The following is a 23817-nucleotide window of genomic DNA, read 5'->3' on the forward strand; positions in this document are numbered from 1 at the left end:
ATGTCAACAGGCAGGATAAACCAGGACGAGGTTTTGGCAAAGCTGAAGAAAGATGTTCGTTCCTTGCTCATCTCATCAAAGATGGGCTTGGACCCCGATCAGCTCAGGAGAGACTATACTGCTATGTTGGGGCATCCCATGCCCCTGAAATTTCTGGGCTTCAGACACGTCATGGATATGGTGAACGAGATGCCTGAAGTGGTGTCTGTTAACTTCAGGGTAGATGGCAGCACATTTTTAAAGGGTAACGTCCTTTTTCATTGGAGCATGTTATTTGAGCAGGGTTTATATTCAGCAGTGAGGGGGGAACTACAGCATATCAGTGTTTAATGCATGCAAGTCCTCTCAAACATTTACCTATCCAACAAACAAATTCCTATACTTAATGTTGGCACCTTTTAACATGTCCGCAATTGCAGCTGTTGGCGACGATTCCACCCGAAAGATTGAGGCGTTAGTAGCTAATCAACGCACGCCTACCAAGAAGACTGTGAGAAGAGGTGTCAGCTACTTCTCACCCCGCTACCATCAGCTGTCCTCTGCTGTGGTCCTTCCCAGAAGAGGTCATGCTCCTCCGGCTGTCCCTGCCCATCTCAGGGCACAAGTCCGCATATTACTCTCCCAGGTAGGACTTGAAGGTAACCTGTGATGATTTGCTTTTGTTTGGACAAATTATGTCTAAACTGTTAACATTAGTTTTGCAATTCACTATTAAAACACACCCTACTAAATCAGAGAAGTAGTTTTCTATATGTTCATTTTTCTAACCGAAGCATTCAGCTCTGTTACTGCAGAATGGTTCTTGTAACGATGCGACCGCTCTCCCAGGGGCCACTCAGGTTGTCTGACCTGGAGTCCAGCTTCCTTCGCTGCTTCGGCCACCCGCTGCGTGTCCAAAACTATGGCTTCTACTCCACTGGGGAGATGCTGCAGGCATTGGCGGACCTCGTCCTTATTCAGCAAGGCAGGCTGGGATCAGTTCTGCGCTTGAAGGAATGTGGACAGCACAGGCCGTCGCCCGGACTAACCAGCTCACCAAGGACTGGACCCATTAAGTCCAACATCTTGCTAAAAGGTATCCCTAAAAGCAATCCATACCAATGTCATGTGTGAGAATTAAGACTTGAGCTTTGTTGTGAGTAGATAGCTATTTATCTTCCCAAAGGGAATAGTTTGTTATCTTCGTCACGCATTTCAATTTTTGAAATTCCTTTTGTGGTTTGCTCCAATCCAAGTCCCGAAGAAGCAAAGTCCTGTGAACGAGCCAGCCACTGAGCCTACTTTGGGCACTGTCCATCAAGAGTCCACAACTGGTAATAAGCCACAGGTAGTTGAGAAGAACCAGGAAGCGAAGCCAGAGCAATGTCAGGAGCAAGGTCAGCTCTTTCAGAAACGTGTTCTTGAGGTAAGAAAGCGTAGCAGCACCTTCATCTTGTTTCTTAGAACAAGACATGAGACATGAACTTAAAACGAGACCACACACAGCTATTTAAATGGGTTTACATACACACACACACACACACCAGGACGCGTCTTGAAGCCGTCGTCGTTACCAACGAAGGCTTTTGAAAGACGTATTAAATACATTTCAGTAAGCGTGTTCAATACTTTTTCCCTATGTCATTCCATTTTATTACACATAACTTAATTTCTGAACGTATTTGTTTGGTTTTCTTTGAATGTCTGGATTACTTGGGTTGTTACCGACATCCGGTGAAAATGTCATGTCAATAGCACCTTTTAGAAATATGTTTACTGAGAAAAATGGTTGACGAGTTCAATACTTATTTTACCTGCTGTATGTGCGTGTATAAGTACGTTATCTTTGTTTTTTCTACTTATATTCTATGTCAGCTGGAGGAGGAGCTTCGCCAGCAAATCCTGGAGAATGGACTCGCTGGCACCATTAGTCCGGAGCTGAAGGACAAACTACGACAGGTCAGAATTACCGTTAGTTTCTAAGCAGATCGCTAAGTGTCACCACCGACTAAATGCTTCTAATATGCTTTGCTTTCATGGCTGGAATTATTTTGGTTCCAAGGTTCCAATTGTTGTAATTCATATGTGTATGACTCTGCAGGTTGTAGGTCAGACCAGTGGTGGATTGTCGGTGCACGATCTGCCTGCTGAGTACAAGGTAAAAAATAAATTATCCTGTTCATCATCATTGTGTCACATGAAAGTTTAAGACAAATTGATCATGTGGTTGGGAGCTTCAGAACTCATTCATGTGAGCAACTGGATTAAGTCTTTCCTGATCAAGCTAAATAAAAAGCATTGGGTTCGCCGTTTTTCTTTTCTTTTTTGAAGCACCGTACTGAGCTACAAAATACTTCACTGCCATTTAGCCTACCTACCCCTACAAGTGATCAGGAAATGAGCAAGTGACAAAGCTGTTCTTCAGTTCAGATAATAATGAAAGATGTTTTTTTTTTTTTTGCTCCTCAGAGGCTTTTTGGGGAGGAATTCCCGCTCAAACAGAGCGGCTTTGTCAGTGTCACCGAACTGGTCGGTGCCATGAGTGACATCTTCCACCTGAAATCTGTACCGAGTGAAAGTGGGCAACACTGGATAGTCATCGACATACAGGACAGTGTCGATACACAATCAGGTGTGTATGTGTTTCAGAAACCAGTCGCAATTATCACCTTAATTACTTCACAAGAAATGGAATAAAGCTGGTTGGAAAATATTGGACATAGACAATTAAATTGGTGTTTACACTTGGTGCTATCGGTTATTGTTGTTGTCAATAAAGATATTGTGTATGGTCGCTACTAGTGTCTCATTTAGGACAACGTTCTGTGTTTGTTTCTGCAGTCAATACTTCTCTAATCCACGACAATGGTCGTGTCTGGGAGATCATGTGACAAATCTTACTTGTGGAACAATGGCTTTCAACGAAGTGGGAAATGTATTTTTCTTTATTTTGTAGAATCAAAGGTGACCGAGTGTGCTGGTGAGAGTCAGAGCTACTATATCGGCTCTGGCGAGTCTCCTTGGGAAGGCCATCTGGAAGGAGACGATAATAGCAGCACAACAGATGAAGAGAATGAGGAGCTAAAGACCAGTAACAATGTCAAGACAAATGAATTGGTTCGGCAATATCTAATTAATTCTGTTCCACATTACTAGGCTAACGAACAATCATAAAAAGAGAGACCTAAATAAATATTTTATCAAGTAATCGGAGCATCACATGGTGTGACGCCATTGCAAATCATGAACTTTTACTGCACTTAACAAGCAGGTGTCAATGCCCAATTTTCAGTGTACCCTGTGTAAAATGTTGATTGTGTCCATGTATGCAGGTTGGACAATGAAGTAGATGCTGTAAAATGATACTAAACATGGAGTAATACTGCTGTGTACTGCTCTCACTTTACATATTATCTGTCCTGATGTCTCAGATATACCCTGCCATTCAGGTGCACTGCAGCACTGCGGTGCCCCTGGATGCCCTGCAGAGTCAACGTCTCAAACCGCCGACGCGCCACAGTGCTCGAGAGCTGGTAGAAGTCCTGGTGGAACATGTGGAGTCGCCTGGACATTTCTACGTCCGCTTCAGCGAGAGTGAGGAGGCCCGCGCTATGGAGAACATGATGATTGAGATGAGGTGGTGTACATGCTAGTGGCAGCTTAGTCAAACGATAATGTACTAACACATTCCTGTACTTATTGCACATTGAGGGGGTCCCCTTTGGAATTGCAGTATATTCATTAATATAATGTATTTACCATTTTGTCATGCCTGGTACAATCTCACTATGTCAAACCATATCTCTCTATCTGAAGGGCAGGTAAGATATCAGTGTTTCCTAAGTGGGGTTCATCATAACGTGGCCCAGAATAGTAATTTAGCTTAATCAACATGAGTTAAGTATAATACATATATTAATGTGAACAACTTTAATATGTAGTCCCCCTAAATGTAGTTTCTCTTGAAGCATGACAGTAAGTAAACAGTAGAGCCAATACAGACAACACCACACATTTAATGGGGCATCAATCATTTAGACCTGTTTCATATAACATTTGTGCATATTATACCTTTTTTTTTTTTTCTTTTTTTTTCAAGCAAGAAAAAGTTAAAGATTTTTTCTTTTTTGACTAGGTCAAATACATTTCTGAATTGTCTCTTGACAGCAACTGTACCGTTGAAGCTAGGACTGGTACACATTTAAATATAAACGTTTTCTCTTATTTATTTATCCCAAAACTACGTTGTAAAAAATGTAAGCAACACTGCTCAACATAAACATTGAACAGTTCAAGCTTCTTGATGCTTCAATAAGAACAATGACATTTTTTTTCTCTCTTCCTCTGTTGCCCCTAGACGATGCTACACCTGCCCTGAGGTGTCAGAGCGTTACCGCCTGCCTGAGCAATTTCTCCGACCGGGTCAAGTCTGCTGTGTGTCACCCAAAGGAATGTGGTTCTACCGAGTGGTGATCCATCAGATCATCAGCCCCACTGAGGTTGAGGTGTACTATGTTGACTTTGGTGACATGATCGTGGTAGAGAGCGCCAACCTCACGTTCCTCAAGTAGGGACATCTCAACATTTAAGCATTTAAACCATCTAACTTGTACTACCACTACTAACTATTCAGCTAATATGTATCTGTGCTTTGCTCTCTACTGTTTATCTCTGTTTCCTCAGGTCTTGTTATTCGGTTCTTCCAGCACAAGCTGTTCCGTCATCGCTCGCTGGAATTAAACCCACCACTGTAAGTCTGATAACATATTATATGATATGCTCACAGTTACCAATGTGAACTTTCTTGCAAAGGCCTGGACCTTTGGCTCTTCTCGTTAGTACCACAGTGGTCATTTTTATCGGGCATCCATCCTGTATTCGTACCATAGACAGTGTTGAATATTTACTTACTTTTTGATTTGAAGGGTTATTTATAATACTCAACATTAGTGTTGTGTATTTTGTGTGGCCCTCCAACGGATTTATGATTTTATTTTTGTTCAAACGTTCCAAGCGCAAAACGATAGATAGATAGATAGATAGATAGATACTTACTTTATTCATCCCCAGGGGGGAATTTGTTTGTAGCAGCAGCAAGCAAGTTACAGAGTAAACATACAAATATTAAGTATGAAAATACTTGGTATATAAAATAGCAGAACATATTACATTTTCGAAAATTCAATAATAAAGAAAATGCAAAGTATATAAAGTGTATATACAGTGACTAACTAAACGACGAAGGGGGTTAGTGATGATTCAATTGAAGGAGGGTCTGGCCAAATTTGTTAAAAAAAAGTAGTGTGTAATTGTTTTCTACTTACATCTTGCTCCTATGAGTGAATTCAAACTGTTAAGCTGCAGACAGAACGTTCTGTTCCATGGAGTTTTATGAGTAAGAGTGTTGTGGTTTGCCTCTTGCAGGACAGCTGGACTGCTGAGGCCAGGGCTTCTTTTCAGAAGCTGTGCTCTGATCGCACCCTGGTGGGCGCTTTGGATTGTTACACTGGAGATGTGCTTCAGCTCTACCTGTGTGACACAAATACTGATCAGGACCTCTACACCCACACTGTCCTGCTGAACCAGGGCCACGGGACTGCCTGCAGGCATACGGCTAGTGCAGCAGTAAGCCGCGCACACAGACAGACTTATTTCTACTGTGGTCATGATAAATACCAGTCTTTGACTGGCTGGCAGATGTCTTTGAAAAGTAATCCATTTTTATTATATCAAAACCATACACCCTCTTCTAAAAATGTTGTGCTGTGTATTTTCTTTGTTTTTCTTTAGCTGTGTGTTGGCCCAGTGAGTCTCTACCTGGGGGAGGGAATGGTTGACCTGCCAGAAGTAGAAGAGCTTTCACCAAAGCAGGCAAACATTCTTGAACAGTCACTGAAGGTAACACACACACACACACACACGTCATGTCTTACATTCATTTCCTGTCGACTTACTCCAACCTATCCCATTTATTCACAGAATCCCCCCATAAAAATCTTTTAGTTTTAATTCCGTTTAGGTTATTTGAGATGTACCGGATTTTTATCCTCCACCTGGGAGACGGACCATGGAAATTCTTTTGATCCAATAGCCACTCCCGTCGCCCCGCCTGTCTGCTCCTATGTTCTTTTTAACCCCCCTTATTTTTTGTCTTTTATCCTTTGATTTTTTTTAATTATCAATTTAAATTGTTGTCTTTTTTTAATTTTTTTTTCCGAGGATTTATTGGACTTATATATGATGATTTTAACCAGAAATGGTTTTAAAAAGAGGAAACTCTGAGACCTTTTCAGACAGATGCTCCTCATAACATAGCCTAAAGCTAAATCTAATCGTACCTTTACCGTCATAACCTAACCTAAGGCTAAATCTAATCATACCCTTACCTTAAACCAAGACGTCACCATAAAATGTAGTGATTTATGTAATGGGGACTTGCATAAGGAAGGCTAGTCCCCACAGTGTGACTATGAAATCAGATTTATGTCCCCACACGACGGGTAAAACACGCCCACACACACAAACACGGCTAGCTTTTGCTGTTGTATGTAAAAAATCTTTGAAGTTGCGGTACAGCCAAAGTAAACAATAGTTTACTGGTTTACTTGGATTATTTGTGGTGGATTTGCAGCTTTGTCTCAATTGTTTCTTATCTATGAGTGCACTCTCTTTGTCTCTTCTCTCCCTCCCCATCTCACTTCTTTTTTTCTCACCCAATCTTTTAATGTTGCCGTAAAGCTTTTATTCTCCGCTGTCCATAGCTCTTATCCTACCAGCCATACTGTCACTCCTGCAGGCACACTGCAGCACCACGCACACACACAGTCGGTGTACACATTAACATCAAGCACACACATTCTCTTGCTGAATGCCCCTTAATGTATAGTAACACTGTTGAGAAGGTCACAGCTTGTTGTTGGCCAATAAATAAAATGGCAGCCAATCAGTGGGCAGTTGGATATTGGATTACAAGAGTGTGTCCCTCTTATGTTAATGAGTGGATAGTTGTAAACTGAACATATAGGAAAGGACATTTTACAGTGTCATTCTCAGCGACTGCAAAACACAGTTTTTCTGGTTATTGGTAAATCAATTTGCATGTTAATTAAAAATACAATGATTCAACTAGACTGATAAATAGTGGCAGAACACAAACATTATAAAGGAAAGAAACTGAATTAGGCTACATTGATTTGAATTGCCAATCATTGATCATTGTTGGTCAAAATGAAAATATGTTTGCCACCGTCCCAAAAATCATTTCAACCACTCTAAAGTCTGTAGACAATCCAACATTCTAAATGTTATACTTTTAGTTTACCTACAGTGTTTTTTTTCCTCTCCATAAAAGAACACAATTCAAATGATAAGGAAAATAAATATCTTCTATAGTTTATCTATATATAATATATTTAAGTTAACATTGTCATAAATCCATAGCAATAAATGAACAACTTCTATGGAAGCCAAATTAACTGTAACAGGCCTTTTTTATATTTTTTTATATGCAATGCCACCAGCTAAGATAACTTGCAATAATATTGCCTAATGTGCACTACAACCTACAGTTACAGGATATAGTGTATTTTGGTTTATGTAAAAATGAATCAACATGCACCAACTACAACTAAAGATCACTGGATAGTTACATGTGTTCATGAAATGTCTTGATGTCTCAGGTTGAAGACGAAGAGCTGCCCGACTTGGAGTTTATGGAGGACAATGGGGTCAGCCCGTATAACCAGGTATGACCACCTGATGCTGATTGTGACCACAACCACACCACCACTGCCTTCAAAACTGAGCTGCTTTCAGTGTCTGTATGACACTTCACCATCTTGTTATTGCATTGATTGTCAACTGACTTCTGAATGTTTATCTTGACTCCACTGCAATCACCCAACAAAGGATACATGGAATTAAATAGATGAAGACCGATAGTGTTGTTTGTCTGAAGAAAAAAAGAAAATACAGTGAACTAACGGTACTAAATTCTTGTTTATTGCTGTGTATTGTTCAGGGTATGGACGCCAACAGAGTCAATACTCTGCTCAATGATCAGACCTTCAGCTACAGTGAAATGGAATGGGCCTTGACCGACAAATCCCCTGCCATCAGCCCCTCCTGTGTGAACCCCAGCCCTCTCGGCCCTCCAGATTTGATCCTGACCCAGACGACACCAGCTCATTGTGAAGCTGATCTTAAAGTGAGAAGATATCAGTATCAGAATAATGTATTGTCCTGGGCAGTCAGAGTCAGTTAGAGGGGGTCCCGGGCTTTGTTGATGAACGAACTGCAGCTGGAAAGAAACTGTTCTTGTGGCGTGAGGTCTCGGAATGCAGTTGGTTTTATGGATGCAAAATCACTGTGGATTTATGATTTTTGTTTTGTTTTTGTAAAGCACTTTAAAACAGAATAAGTGAAAGTTGTTTCATGACTTTTGTCCATTAAAGAAGCGTAACTCTCTTCTCAGACACTAAGCCTGACTCCTCCTCCAACTCCATCCAGCGTCACCTCCAGGTCCTGCTATTCAACACCAAAAGAGGAGCAACACCAGCACAAAGTCGCTGCCCCCTGGTTGGACAGGCCACCTCCAATTCTGAGGAGCTTGAGCCTCCACACCCCGAATCTGGCCCAAATTCATGACTACACTCAGGGTACATATACATCCATCTTTACTTTTTAAGAAAAGTAGATAATATGCAATCCAGTGCCCACATGACCTAAGGTGAGTGTTGAGTATGTCTGATTAAGCGTGAAGATATTTCAGCAAATAGGATTTCTTATGTGAATTAGTTCTTGAATGGCAACAACATTTTTCTTATCATTATTATTCATTATATAAAGAGATGCACCACTTCCTGTCCGGTACTGTTTTAGACAGTATAGTGGGCCATAGATCAGAGAAGGAAATCACTCTGAAGCGTTAAGTTAAGCAAAACGCTTTACATTGTAAAACACATACATATTTTAGTCTTTTTAATCATTTGTTTGAGTAGTTACTGTTTCCTCAGGATTTTAGAAAGATAACATTGTGGAACAAAAGGCTAACGTACACACAAAGGCTTGTCCTCTCTATTGCACCCACGCTCATTTTTTAATAAGATTTAAAAAAAATGACCTTCATTAACCTGCACATGTACACAGGAAGAGAGAGAGGGAGAGAAGCCTTCAATGAAATTAGACTGTGTCCACGGTTCCAGAGAGGACGTATTGATTTCCATCCTGCTGCTTGCAGTGGTGGATGTACCTGCATAGAGAACCTGACACTGATTCAATTAGACCTGTTACCAGAGCTATTTGACCCAACAAGCTGCTTTCATTGCATTGCATTTGTCCTGATATCGATACACTGCTGCTCCACCATGCCTGTGCTGGCACAGTGTTAATGGAAAAAAGCAAAACCAAGTGGGTCAAGGCAGATTTATCTACAAATCGCTTTTCTGCACTGTAGCATTACAAATGCTTCACAACGCTGCTCAGATACAGATAAATACACAAGATAGAAACAAGAATTAGTACATGGCAGATTAGACGATATGGTGTTTGAGTGTGTTCCTATAACGTCTGTGACTACATGCAGACGGTACAATATGCTGACAATATTGGAGTTGGTAGAATTTTTTCTCCTTCCGATTTTTGTTTCCCAGCATGACCTGATGAGACTTGTATGCTGGCTTCCCTCAGAAACCTGACATTGCAGAAACTTGACTCAAATAAAAAAAATGAGAACCACTCGCAAATGCTAAGTCTGCACTTGTCTAGATTCTCTTGCATCTCTTGTTGAGCTGCTCCTAAGAGAAAAACAAACTGAAAGTGACATGGGTTTTTAGCTCCTAATTAATTGTAATGATGGTACCTGTTAGGGTTGTGTCCTACAAGGACCACGGTTAGTAGCACAATGGATGTTTTGATGTGACGCAAGAATAAAATACTGACTCTTGATGGTGAATGTGTTGTGGTGGAAATCACACATTTCTATGCTCGTTCAAATCACTTGGTCACTAAGCTTGTTCACATTTTTTCCTGAGCTAAGCGTCATCACTGCTCGAAGTCATTTGTACAACAGTAGTTGAACACATTTTCAGTGCTGCTTCAGTCTTCAGTCCAGGAGTTCAGCCTAAAAAACACAACTTGGCTCTCTTTCAGCTCAATTTCTTGAAGCTAGTGATGCGTTCACAACGTTGATTCAGTATCGTGAGTTCACTTTGAAATTTTGTTGATAAAGACTTGTTTGTGGCGAATATGTACTGAACCACTCAATTAGTAATAGTTGTCTTTTTTTTATTGATAATTCATTTTGAGTTTTATTCTGTTGTCCAGGTGTACCAATTTCTCCAGTCCACCTGCAAAACTCTGGCGTCCTGTTTCCTCTGTTTGGTGGCAGGAGGTCGGGCCTCTTCCATCCAACCCAACCACGTGAATGAAACCCCAAAGGAAAGAACATTCTTTCCTTAATAACTACAACTACTCACAAAATATTGTGACATACTTTGATAATCCAGTTTTGAACTAATTTTGCCTTTTTGATAAAAGATTTTTTATAAAATTTGTTTTAATCTATTCTAGATGAGTTAAATTGTATGTTAAGCTCTGTTTATTAGTTTGATAATGGAGTCACTGTAGCACGTTTCCTCTCTCAGAAGAATTACAGGAAATGGATGGCTGTTCTTTTTTAAATGTGAAAACGCTTGTGATTGTTTTTTGTTTAAAAAAAAAAAAGAACCTGTTTCTTTTATGTGAAGCGTTTCATCACTTTCTCAGAAGCCATCAAGATGTTTGTAATGTGTTAAATGGTTTATTTCTTATAAATACTAATGTAGCTGTTCTGGAATGTTAAAATCAACATTACAAAAAGTCATGACAAATGTACATTTATTTTGGAAAATAAATCTTATTTGATTGAAGATTTTAGTTGTCGTTTTACTTGTCTCAAAACAAATGGTAATTGTTGACCAACATACTTTGCCTCATCCTAATGAGTCACTCAAACTGTTTTGGCAAATCTGTTTTCCTTGAATTTGACTTCCGTGACTGCTTTCCCAATGAGGCCACACGCGAACAGCAGCACTTAAAATGTCTCTGAGGGAATATGAATGAAAGAGGCGAGATCAGCGCACAGGAACATGGAATGAAGTAAAATGACAAGGAGACCATCTCCAAACTCAGTGATGCTCGTTGCCGTTCTACGAGGCGCTTTACTGAGCAGAGCCGTTACGGAGCTGAATGTGTTTGTATTATTGAGCGGAGCCCACGCTAAAGTGTCTTCACACTTCCAAAGCCTACTTTCTTTACTTCATTTTCCTAAATGAGTTTAATAAAAGCTAAAATAATGTATGTATTCTTCTGAAACCTATGCAGAGGCTGGGTTACCAGAAAGGAGAAGGCAGAATGTGGCTTCCTACATCATTAGTCTGCATCCTGCTGGGCTCCCTGACCTTTACTGGCTCAGCCAATCAGCTTTCTAAAAAGACTCTTAACGAGAGTAGCTCCTCCTCTTATTCTATCGCAGCAAACCAGTGAAGAGCATTAGCCGATATATTGTGTACACTTACACACACACACTTTCCGTACAGTCCCACTGCATAACCTACATTAATGCGTACAGATATTATACATACTTGCACATCCGTCTTTGTTTTAAACCTCTAATTTTCACACACACAAACACACTGGATTTTTAAGCAGACATACAATGGCAGTCTTTAACAAGCATCCACATAATCACACACACACACACCACACACACACACACACACACACACACACACACCACACACACAACACTAACACCAGTAAAAAACAGAAAGCTTATACAAATGCACATAAAAATTACAAGGCTGTGCATGATAAAAGCTCCATTAGAGAGAGCGTGCACGTGCATGCGGCAGATGACCACGTAAACCTTATTAAGGAGGAGAGTAATGTAGTTGCAGCTGAATTAGCAGCCAACAGCAGCAGAGCATCCGTGTGTTACATGAAGCCTGAAGATCTGATGGCTTTGATTTACAGTCGAGACCCTGAAACAGACTGTCAGAGGAAGACTGCTTTTGTTTCACAGGCTTTTGGTTTGCTGAGTAGATGACAGGTACTATTGATCATCTGAATCTTTTGTCTCCCCTTTTTTACTTTAACATCCATAAATTGGGCATTTGGTTGTTGACAGCAGCTTTGTTGAAAGTAGCCTTCAGTGTGGGAGCAGGTAGAGAGCAGTTGTTGGAAGGGATGAGACCGACAATTAGACCAACCAATACTTTTACACATGCACTACATGCATCACCGCATATATATTTAACACATAAAATAAACAGTGTTTTTACCAATGAATATTTTTTAATGTGGAAAGAAACCAAGAATCTCACACCACAGCTCTTGTAAGTCGTTGTAGGGCCCAAACCCTCAGATTGGGAACCACAGGACTAAACTAGCTAAATGTATGAAGTGAGATAATTAGGTCCAGTGGTTAAAAAAAAGCTCCACTTCAACCATCTAATGTTATTTTGACGGGAAATAACATGCTATTCATGTCAGTCTAGTGCCATTCCTCTGCAGAACAAGTACTTTAAATTTTGACGCTTTCCTTGATACTTTTGGACTTGTTTTTTTTCTTTCCCTCACCCATTAGAAAAATTAAACAAAAAATCCAAAAATGGAGTATATTATTTTACATTGCTCTTAAAAGATCTCAAAGTGTGATTAAGGATGCTCGGATCGATCGGCAGCAATTTGTTATTAGCTAGTATTTATTTGAAATGGTTTGATCGTGGTATCTATGAAAAGCTGATCAAATGACGCAAAACAGACAATTTCTTGACGTGCAGCTAAAATTGGCTTCACTGGAGTTGTCTCTATGAGAGAGTGGAATATTTTATATAATATATATACATATTGATACTTGATACACGTGATACCTTCTCATCTCTTAATTGTATTACTCAATTTACAGTGTTGTTAAGAATAGTTAAATGAATAAATAATGCTGCACGATGAATAGAATCCTTCAACCAAACCCTGTGATCGGTGACGAGTAACGGCCGATACTGCTTCAAGTGATTGGCCCCAGAAGTCCTGATCGGAGCACACTGAATTGTTATTTGTGTTGTCTTTCAGAAAATCAGTTGAGGAATACAAAGGAAAGAAATGTCATATCTCAGAAGGCCACTAGACTATTTTTTTCTCTGTTCTCCAGTCTTTTCTTTTGTCTTCTTTTTCATCAGTGATTCTGGATGTTGATGCATTTGTGCGTGTGTGTCAATGTGAGCCTTCGGAAAGGTTGTGTAGTGTTTGGGGAGGTTTATGTGGGAGTAGATGTGTGCGCGTGGAAACGAGGGTGTACGAAGTCACACTCAACTGCCGAGAGATGATTTCTAAAAAAGAAGCGCCTTTATTTTTATCCCTGTGTCAAAATTCTTATCTGCTGTATTAATGTGAGGACAATTCTCCTGCTAATCCCTCAGGCCTCTAGTTATTCTACACGCACGCACACACACACACACACACACACACACACACACACACACACACACACACACACACACACACACACACAGCAGAACCAGCACCCTTAATGAAGCCTTTCCTCTCAACACATTGGGTTTATATGTTACACTAATGGTTCTCTTGTTCCTTCCACTAAATCCAAACAGCACTTTAATCACCACGGCTTGTGCAAGGATTGGTCTCGTTGATACACGGTTTGTGTTTTCACTGTGACATTTTTGTGTCACTCCTAAGCTGCAGAATACTTGACAGGTCAATATCAGAAACGATGACATCCCACTCAACTTTAAAGACATTTTGAGCAATGTGCTCATTCTTTTTCTTGCCAAGAGTTTGATGAAAAGAACAAAAACGCTCTGATCAAACAACGAGCCTGGCTCTGTTCAAAGTTCACGAATGAACACTTTTTCTGTTTAAGTCATACCTAAAATGCTGGAGACAATTTGTTGTGTGCAATACATGTTTTTGGCAACCAGCACAGTGATAACAAGAATTTAACTCCCCATTAAACATATCAAAGTTATATATATAGTTATAATACCCACATTGGTAACACTTTATAATAACTACACACTATTTAGCCAGCTGTTGTGATTACCCTCCCCTCATGATCCCAGCATTGCCTCCCATCAGTCTGAGTTTGAGAATTTATGCCTCTGTAAATTAATGGAGGCCTTGAGGAGACCCTGGGGGGGAGAGGGAAAGAAGGAGAGAAGAGGGATGAATACTAATGCTGAATCAAATTTCTTCACCTTGCTGCGCATTGTAGTTTAACGCTGTTGTGTCCAAGTTTAAACTTTGCTTCGTGAATCGACCATCAGGTTTTCAGGGAACATTAAATGCTTCCAGTGTAGTTATATTGAACCGGATTTTCACCTCAGAAAAAGCTCATGTCACTTTTGTGAAAACTCGAAACACGTTTACATACAAGCCACTTCCAGGAGTAAATTAGCTGAAATTTGTCTGTTGTCTGATATAAATCACCAAGTTTACAACTGCCCTGTAGCTCGTATGGAGGGATGAAGGACAGTTTGCTGGCACTTCTATTTATTGTTGGACGAATCAGAGAAAGCTGCTGACGAAAATCTGAGAGTAAAATTAAGCAGCAGATCATTAAACAGGTTGACAACTATTGAGCACAATCAACTTTGAGGATGAAAGACCTTGGAAACAGTAGTTTGACAAAAACAGACCCACAGCTCTGATTATTAAAAATGTTACATGTGGTTAAAAGACTGTTTATTCTGAATGATTTGCTTTGTTTGCTGCAAATCCCTCAAGGGAAAGGAAAACATGGAAAAGAGTAACATAAAAATTTAACAAGTATTGTTTTAATACGAAGAGCAACACCTCTACAGTAAACTAACATACCAGTTTTCAAAGTCTTTACAGCGGGGTATTAATCTAGGTTGCATTATTTAGCAGTGTATTATTTTGTTAAAATCAAACTAAGCATAACTTTTACGTGGATATTATTTGTAAGGCTTTTTCCATTTGGATTACTGTATTTACAGTTGTAATACAGTTTAAAACATGTTAAGTTGCAGCATAAAAAGCCTCTAACAATACAAAGGGAAAAATGAAAGCAGCTTTGCTATTTCTGTATTCAGTATTGTGAAAAAATACAGCCTAGTTGTTGAAATTCAGATAATATCTTTCTCACACACCAGCTGTCAGTACAGGTTCATCAGAACACCTGCTACACTGCCTGCTGTTCTCCACCTGGATGCAGATGTGGCCAGTATTATTTGGCAGTGGCATCCAGCTGCAGCTGAGCTCCAGCCTCAGTTAATATGCGATGGCACTCACTGACAGTTCCATTAAACCGTATTTATGGCAGCCACAAGTAATCGATATGCAGATAGGCCAGCCTGCCCGCGTTCTCAGAATTGTCTTTGGTCCAGCAGGGCAATGCATCAAACTGCCATGCACAGTGACAACAGAGACAATATACACCATCACTGGGTATTGTTTGTCCCCACAGACCTCTCTCACTATCCCTCTCTCTTATCGTGTCTCTCCTCCTCCATTGTCATCTTTTACTCATCCCATCCCCACTGTTTTTTTTTTTTTTAAATATCCATTAAAAAGCTAGAAAAATACAAGTAAAAGATGCTCAGCTATCCAACATATCTTGGATGAGCAGGCGTAAACCTATTCATATACAGTGGGCAGACCTTCAATTTTCACATCCATTGTTATGAATGCCCTTGGGAGGACACCACTATTCAACATGTCAAACGTATGGTGCTGAATTAGTACAACATAAGTGAGATCAGGGGTGACAGAATGCTGATGGTGGGTGATTCTGCAAAATCGTAAATTGCATTTCATGACAACATGTTTGGATGTTATATTTCTAGATCCAAGCATGGTGCAATGTTCAAGTTAGGGAAAGACTGTGATTACGCTAATGATTAGACAACAAACACGTACTTAATGGCACAAGATCTGAGATTGGGAGGATTTCCAGACTCTCAGCGGCTCTGTCGGCCCCAAGCCGCCGGCTCATAGCTAACTGCGCTAACTGTGTTTATCTGAGGGGGAACCAGAGATGGGATGCTTCACTTTTACGATGATGCTGTTAGTCAGGACAACATTGTCAGCTGTAACCGCCGTGTGAGAGCAGTGTAGAGCGGCGCCCGTGAGTTAAACAGTGGGGACTGCTCACATGCACCTACATGCACATACACTAACTAACAGAAGCTCTGCTCAGGTAGACACTACTCCACTATATCTTTACATAGATTATAGTTGTTTGCTGCCAAATTCAGAATGTTAAAACAGCTCTTTTAATTGTGGTCAGGGAAAGGTTAGGGTTAGTTAACCACCGATCTGTGATGTGGCACAAAGTCTGGCCTCCTGCTTGCCTGATCACACAGAATTGTCGATCGGTCGACTCTAACTTGGTGGAGTGGGCGGATCCAAAGGTCTGGACCCAGGCAAGCCTCCTGACATGACTAGCAACCATCACAGCCTGCACACCGTTACTTCACTGTTCTGTTTTCAACTCTGGCACAGAATGTCGTCAATGGACTAGAGTAGATACAAGTTAGTTCACCCAAGCAGGGTGAAGAAGATTAGCATCAAGGAGCTTGGACTGGTTGATCCATTTTGTTGATTAAAAAACAGTCGTCATGGTATCGAATCAAGTTGATTTCTGGGGTGCTTCCTGTGGAGTTATTTTGGTGATATCCAACTGGGTGGAGACCCCCAGTTGGAGGACTGCTCATTAGTGTGCTGCCACCACATCCTCGACCCATGATGACAGAGAAAATAGATGAGCTGTACGATTGATTGAACATTGCAATTAACTAGTTTTAAGAATCTTGCCGAGATGTTGTGTGTTGAAAATATTTCACTCGGAAAGGAAAAACAAATATTCCCTGAAAAAGTGCCCTCTGCTTTTTCTTGACTTCCTATATTACTGGTGACTGATCATGTAGGATGTAGTCCGTTCATATAATGTGATTTGAAAAGTTGCATTTCTGCACTTGAGTTAGCATAGATAGATATTGATGTTACCCGGCGGTGGCTAATCAATCTTAAACCGACGTGGTCTATCTGCACTTCAGTGATGAGAGCAGCTTTGAATGAGGAGCAGCAGGTAACCTGATGAATAGCTTCACTTACAGACAGCAGCATAATGCTTATTCATGATCAGTCATCACCCACATGCCTCGACCTCTCTTCTCTTATTCTGTCCTCTTCTATTTCATCATCTTCTCCCTTGGTACGACATACTGGTAGATACCCCTGGAACATAACGTCATGACCAATCTTACTTCCTTTTTACCGTTACGGTTAGATCAAACCTGACTTCATGTCATGTTTTGCCCAGTTTGTACTTTGTTTTTCTTGCCGTATGCACAATTTCTCAGGTAAGTCGAAAAAAATTAAATAAAGTGCTGTTAAGACGTAACTAATTTTTAGGTACACCGGATTGAAAAAAAGCTTTTTATAAAAGAGGAGGAGCATGTTTAGCCCTATAGATGAGGCTAACCAAGCGGACTGAAAAGAGAAGCCAACTCTTTGTCAGGTGTTTTAACTTCATATTGTCGTCTTTAGCATTAGATTGTACTTAGTTTCACCCTCTCGTGTCACTTCTAGTTGCAACAAGTCAAGATAGGGCGGGCAAAATCTAAGATGCCGATCGTCAAAAGGGCATTCTACTAAGCAATGGTTGATGACACAAGGCAAGGACTACGTCCACTTCTTATTCACAGCACTCTGTTACGTGGTCAAATTAAACATTTACCAGAGGAAGCTGGAGGCTTCTCTCAGCAGTGCTGAGAGAACCGGGATTTACAAATTGGGAGAAAATGTGGAAAACAGTCACACAAAATGTTCAAAGGGTTTTGTTTAAAGCATCCAGAAGAGGGACTTGCCTATGCCTAATAGAATTTTTTTTTTTTTATCATTTTTGTATTTTTTTTTTCAGTCTGAAGGGCAATCTTTTAGAAAGAAAGAAAGTTTGATTGAATAGAACATTGTGACATGAAACTGATCTTTATTCAGACGTGGACATGGCCGGAGAGACAACCAATCAGCACACTAAAATATCAGGGATGGGCAAATCCAGATAAGCATCAAGTTGGAGCTGCCTCCCAGCACAGGAAATAGCATTAGCTTTGTATTCACACACACACACACACACACACACACACACACACACACACACACACACACACACACACACACACACACACACACACAGTGACCTCTTACTCCCCAGGTTGCCATAGAGATACTGCATCCTCTTCACACACTCACAAACCGCTGTGAAGGTTAGTGTGTGTGCAATAGTTGTATGTTCATTTGAAATGTCACATACAGGACCAGAAACACTGCTTTATTAGATTTTACTCAGAATCCATCTTCAGTGCCAGAACTAATTTCATGGGGTTTCAGGACTGCATTTCCCACAACCCACCTGTCAGTCAAACCGTGTGGTTGGGACTTTCCAGTTCTGGATTTTCTGTAGTTTTGGTAGATGGGATTTTTTTCTTTTCTTTATCTGTTCAGCCACAGTGACGATCACTGCTCATGCTAATCATCGACTTCTTCTTCTTCTCCTTCTTCTTCTTCTGTTTAAATTAAAACAACACATAAGTGTAAATATATGTCATCCTCCTGCACACAGGATATGTTCACAGTGCTTTATGGAATAGAGTCTCTCGTTTCTCGTCTTTTCTTCTCTGTCGTGAACTTGACAATGAGACTAAAAGCTCTGGATTGAACTCATCAGTGTAATGGATAGCTTGTCTGGCAAACCAATCGAACAATCACCACAAGCCAATGTTTAGCTCATCAGCTTGGCCTCTTATTAAGATTAATGGGTAAAGTCAAGCCCATAAATACTCATCACAAACTATCAGCCTGATTCCCGACATGTTGTTGCAACAGGGTTAACCACCATACCTCCACTTCAACTTCTTCCAATTTACGGGACTTAATAACATGATGTGTTCTTGTTGCTAGTATGTGAGTTATTGTTTAAATCAGTGTTATCTGCACTGCCTGGACAAAGTAATGTCTGAACTTTTAAATCTGTGATACACCAACTCAAGGGGAATCCGCTTTCAGTTGAGCTACAACGTAATACTGCGGGCCTTTGGTCCTGGATGCAAAGAGCGTAGGTCACTGCTGACTGACCCAGCAATTTCAAGCCCAGATCTAGTGTCACACCTGAGCAGTTCACTGCAGTCAATACTGCCAGTTAAATCATATACACCATCAAAGTCCTCGCAACATCTCCGCTCCATCCAGTTCTGTACTGTGGATGTGCTCCTGTTCTGTATTTTATTGGACAGGCATCTTTCACTTCTTATACATTTCAGATTTTACAGTGGTTTTAGGTCACATTTCATGTGAAAGAATAGTTCTACATTTTGGGAACGACGCTTACTCGTCTCTGCCAACAAATAGTTCATCTCAAAACCCCTCTGTTAGACAAATACATTTCTTGTTTATACATCTTTATCTTGTATGTACAAACAATATATGGCATGCTAATGAGTGAGCTAGAGGTGCTGGCAGTTTCTTTCCTTTTTTTAAAGCCAGGTTAGATACTCCCTATTTATTCTAAGCTAATATATCGAGCTACTGTACTCTCCGCAACAAAGTGATTGTATTTCAAAAGATGTCAAATGGTTCCTATAAGTTTGGGTCACAATGCAGCTTAAATTAATTATGTGTATCTTTCTTCTGAGATAAAAAAGAAAGATCCTCTCTGCTTTACATTCATCTGGTTCTATTAAGTCAAGGAGCTGGTCTGGACTACCAGCGTCTACTGTGCAGACGTGGACTGGCTGGGGGTGAGTGCCTTGCTTATTGGCAGACTGACAGAGCAGTCAAATGTATTTTGTTTAATTAGTTTTTTTCCTAGATGTATAAGGCTGCTTTACAATTTGTACCAGTGATTCATTTTGAAGATAACAAAGCCAACAATTTCTCATCAACTCAATCTTTGTCCGTATTTTGGTCAAGAGTAAAATTACTCTCTACAGCAGGGAAGGCAGTTTTCTGGCTGAATGAAAACAGATGATGTACGGAGCTGTACAGCCAGCACTCCCTGCAGCTTCCTCTCTGCTGTGTAGCTGAGAACGATCAGGACCACAAGCTGCTGTTTCAAGGAAAGTCTGATCTCCTTAATTTTTAAACTGTGTTGCAATATTTGCTTTTTAGCTTTTCTGTGGGAGTGTCCCAGAGGCTGATGGTCAGATGGGTGTGGCTGAAAATATGCTGCTGGTGGATAAAAATGAATCAGCAATGAGAAGGAAGAAAAAAGATGAGCAGACAAGTGTGCAGCATGCTAAACATCAGCCTAAGAGAATATGCTGTTCACTAATTATAATAGGAATTTGAGGAGCAAATTTGAGCAAACTTTCATACCTTTTACATTTGAAATCAGATAGATCTTTCAACACGGAACCCAACCTTCAAATGTTTTTGGGCTGATTTAATTGCAAATTTTATTACATTTTATAGCAGATTTGATGGTGAAATTACTGTCTCAATCGGGTAAATATAAAATTAACAGGAACTCAATATTTGTTGCCGTGCATTGACTTTTGTACATTGGTTTGTTTGTTTGTTAGCCGAAAGTTTCAAAAGACATCATAAGCTCAGATCGTTTCAACCCATTAGGTCATCTTCAGAATAAATTACTCTTCTTTTGATCCCTCCTTTTGCAACATGTATTTGTTTGCTGTCTTACCTCCCTCAACCTGATTGTTGAGGCTTTTAAATACTGCCGCATGTGGTGTTGTGTGTGTGAGCCCCAAACCAGATTCCCAGACTTTCAACACCTCCACCTTCCAGGTTGGTCCTGTGAGTCAGTAGCATGGCTCTTGTAGTGTCATAGTTTGGTGGTGCAGCACAGCCCTGTCTGGTCCACCAGGCTTTCCCTCTCTGTCGATATTTGCGTTGACTTGGTTGCAACAGCAAGTAGATTAAGGGCCAGAAGATTGAGGGCAAATCAATTAATGTAGCTCAGTGGTCTGTGTTGGGAGGGGTTACTGAAGCATTTATTTACCGTATGCAAGGCACACCCATATTCTTTTCCAATGGGAACATTCTGAACAAACCATCATATTCAGGTTATAAGCCTTAAGGATACTTATGTGTCCTTGTTTATAAATAGTGTCTTAATCACTCATAGAAGATTGGCATCCTTATGGTTATCATTGGCACTGTGTTGGTACTGTGTTTGTACTAGTCTATAGTAGACTATATATACTACAAACTATATACTATAAATTATATACTCAAACTATATATAGTCTATATATAGTTTGAGAATTAAAATATTATTAGTATTATAGTCTGATAATATTCTAGGTATCTAAAGTGTCAAACATGACTACAGCCTACTTCTTATCATACCTTATAAACATTTCCTCTAACAACAATCCTGTATTTCCACAGATGTTTCTTTTATAGTAGTATCTTGCTGAAATGTACCTATCAGGTCCTTTGCCAGGGCGGTAGTGTCTCCGCCCACCGCCACCTCCCAGTCCGCCCAGCAGCGAACTCCGTCATTTCACCTCCTCGTCCCTCACTTGTTGGATGTGTCCGTTTGAATTTCTGAGATTTCAAGCTTTCGGATGGTTGTTTAGCCTCTCGGAGTCCAGAGAAGACCGCTGCTGTGTGCGAACGTTGAAGCGTTTTTAGACGTTACATGCGCGTAAAAAGTGCTGAAGCAATTGTCCTCGTCCGTACCTGTTTGTGGCTCCGCTTGCGTACCGTGACTATGCTCCGTTTTTCGGTGGCTGCTTGTCGTGGCTGTCTCTGCAGCCGTCCCTCTGACCTTTAGTCTGCTGATCCCACAGCGGGAGCGTGGAGTTTTCCTGGCGGCGTTGTGCGCTCTGGACTCCGGCTCATTCTTGGAGAAGTTCCGCCGCAGTCCCGTGCACAGCGCGTCTCTGCTCTCCTCCGACTGCAAGAAGGATGCTGGTGGCTTTACACGGTCAAACTCCACAGGATTAGCCTGAGTTGAACAATCGGACCATGTAACCAGATCAGGTACGTGCAGGGATGAAAAGAGGAGGGGGGGGGGGGGGGGGGGCTTGGGGGGGAGGGGGGGGGGGCACGTTTTATGTTTCTTATATGATCAATTGGCTCTGGATTCAAATGCCAGAGGTGACAGATACTTTTTTTTCTCTCTCTCTCTCTCTCTCTCTCTCTCTCTCTCTCTCTCTCTCTCTCTCTCTCTCTCTCTCTCTCTCTCTCGGACCCTTGATGTGAAGGATTCGCTCCCATTAAGTTGCATATCAATTTAAAGGTTCACATTGCCTAGCAGAGATCTTTGTGACTTCAATACACTTCAACGTGAAATGTGCCTTTAAGGCTGCCAGAAGAGAGGAAGTGGCAGTGGAGCAGCTCAGCAGGAGCTGGAGTCGTGGAGGTTTTGCCATTTTGCTGCTGCTGTGATCTTCTTTCACTCTGGCTCAGTCTGGTCTGGGTGGCCTGCTGTTGCTGGCATTTGGTTTTAAAAGACTGCATCATTTCTTATTGAAAAGCAAAGTAAGCTAGTGACTGCCACAGTGAGGAGTGGACTTAGGTCACCGGCATTTAGATGATAATCAATCGTGAAGCATTTTGGACAGAAAGGGGGCACAGGTGAAGGTCCTGAGATGATGAGCAAAGCACTCACACTGCTGGCATTTGAAATTACACTGAGGCTACTCCTGTTAAAAATGGGTCGATTGAAAGTGCTATATATGTTACACCTAATACCGCTGGATGCTTTAGGATGTTAGCTATAAAAAATAATTATTGGGGGCATAGTAACCAAACAAGCAGAGACATTTGCCGGTCATTTCACTGAGATATAAAACTCTAAATTTCATATATTTGTATCATTTGAAATTCACCAAATCTCCAGTCCCTCTTTACAATAACGATCTGTCAACACATCACCCAGCTGTTACTGTTTAAATTATACAAATACTGTCACAACTTGTATTTACTAGATGCCTGTTAACAGGATGCTACTTTTATATATACAATGGGCCTCCTGAAATAGATGAAAGAAGAAAATGTCTTAACCGGTCTTCTAAGATGCCTGTGTTTTTGCATCTGCTTGTTTATGTCTCAGATATGTTCACAATAAACAGAGAAACAAAACCTCCGCTGCCATGTTCCTTCACTCTGCACATGGCAGCTGTACGTGAAGAGTATTGATCTTCCACATCAACTGACCCATTTCTCACTGGAAGCTCCAGTAAATACAGCTTGACTAAATAACTCTAGAGCAGCCTCTCTAGATCCCCCTGTCTCCACCTCACCCTAAACACACACACACACACACACACACACACACACACACACACACACACACACACACACACACACACACACACACACACACACACACACTCTCTTAATAATTCCTCTACCTCCAGTGGCTGTGTTACAACAGGAAGTGGGCTGATTTCCCAGAGGAGTCTGCAGTCAGGGCTTGTCACAGCTAACACAGCAGCAACAGACAGAATGTATTTAATACACAGGTTGTATAAAGGTGTGCTGTGCCAACAGTTCAAAACAGGGGGATTATAAGTATCTGTGAGCAACATTTACTCTGCCAGTGCAAAGTTGTTCTGTAACAGCGGCTGTGGCTGGGAAACTAAATATTTGATTGACCACAGTTAATTTAAGTAAGTAAGTAACCGTTAACCCAAGCTGCCTTATTAACCCCGACAAATCCTCATGGCTCAGGAAATTTACGTTTTTGCTTCAGTTGAAGAAATACTGGGATGAGTTGACCTTGTTTGAACCGAGGAAACCTCTGCAAAAGACATGTTGAACAAACTCACTGCCTGGTGTTGTGATTTC

General features: G+C 40.8%; 1 protein-coding gene across 1 annotated transcript; it reads left to right on the forward strand.

Moving 5' to 3' along the window:
• Positions 1 to 21974, forward strand: tdrd5 (tudor domain containing 5; the record flags this gene model as incomplete). Its single annotated transcript, XM_079221581.1, has 17 exons — positions 1 to 244; positions 420 to 625; positions 829 to 1075; positions 1236 to 1405; positions 1855 to 1938; positions 2081 to 2137; positions 2449 to 2611; positions 2936 to 3078; positions 3411 to 3616; positions 4337 to 4546; positions 4663 to 4729; positions 5404 to 5604; positions 5770 to 5877; positions 7659 to 7724; positions 8000 to 8185; positions 8453 to 8636; positions 21778 to 21974. The coding sequence occupies 17 exons, from the start codon at positions 1 to 3 to the stop codon at positions 21972 to 21974; spliced, it is 2739 nt and encodes a 912-aa protein (XP_079077707.1).
• Between the last annotated feature and the right edge of the window lie 1843 nt (positions 21975 to 23817).

The sequence above is a fragment of the Taurulus bubalis genome (assembly GCF_910589615.1).
Source record: "Taurulus bubalis genome assembly, chromosome: 7".
Lineage (NCBI taxonomy): Eukaryota > Metazoa > Chordata > Actinopteri > Perciformes > Cottidae > Taurulus > Taurulus bubalis.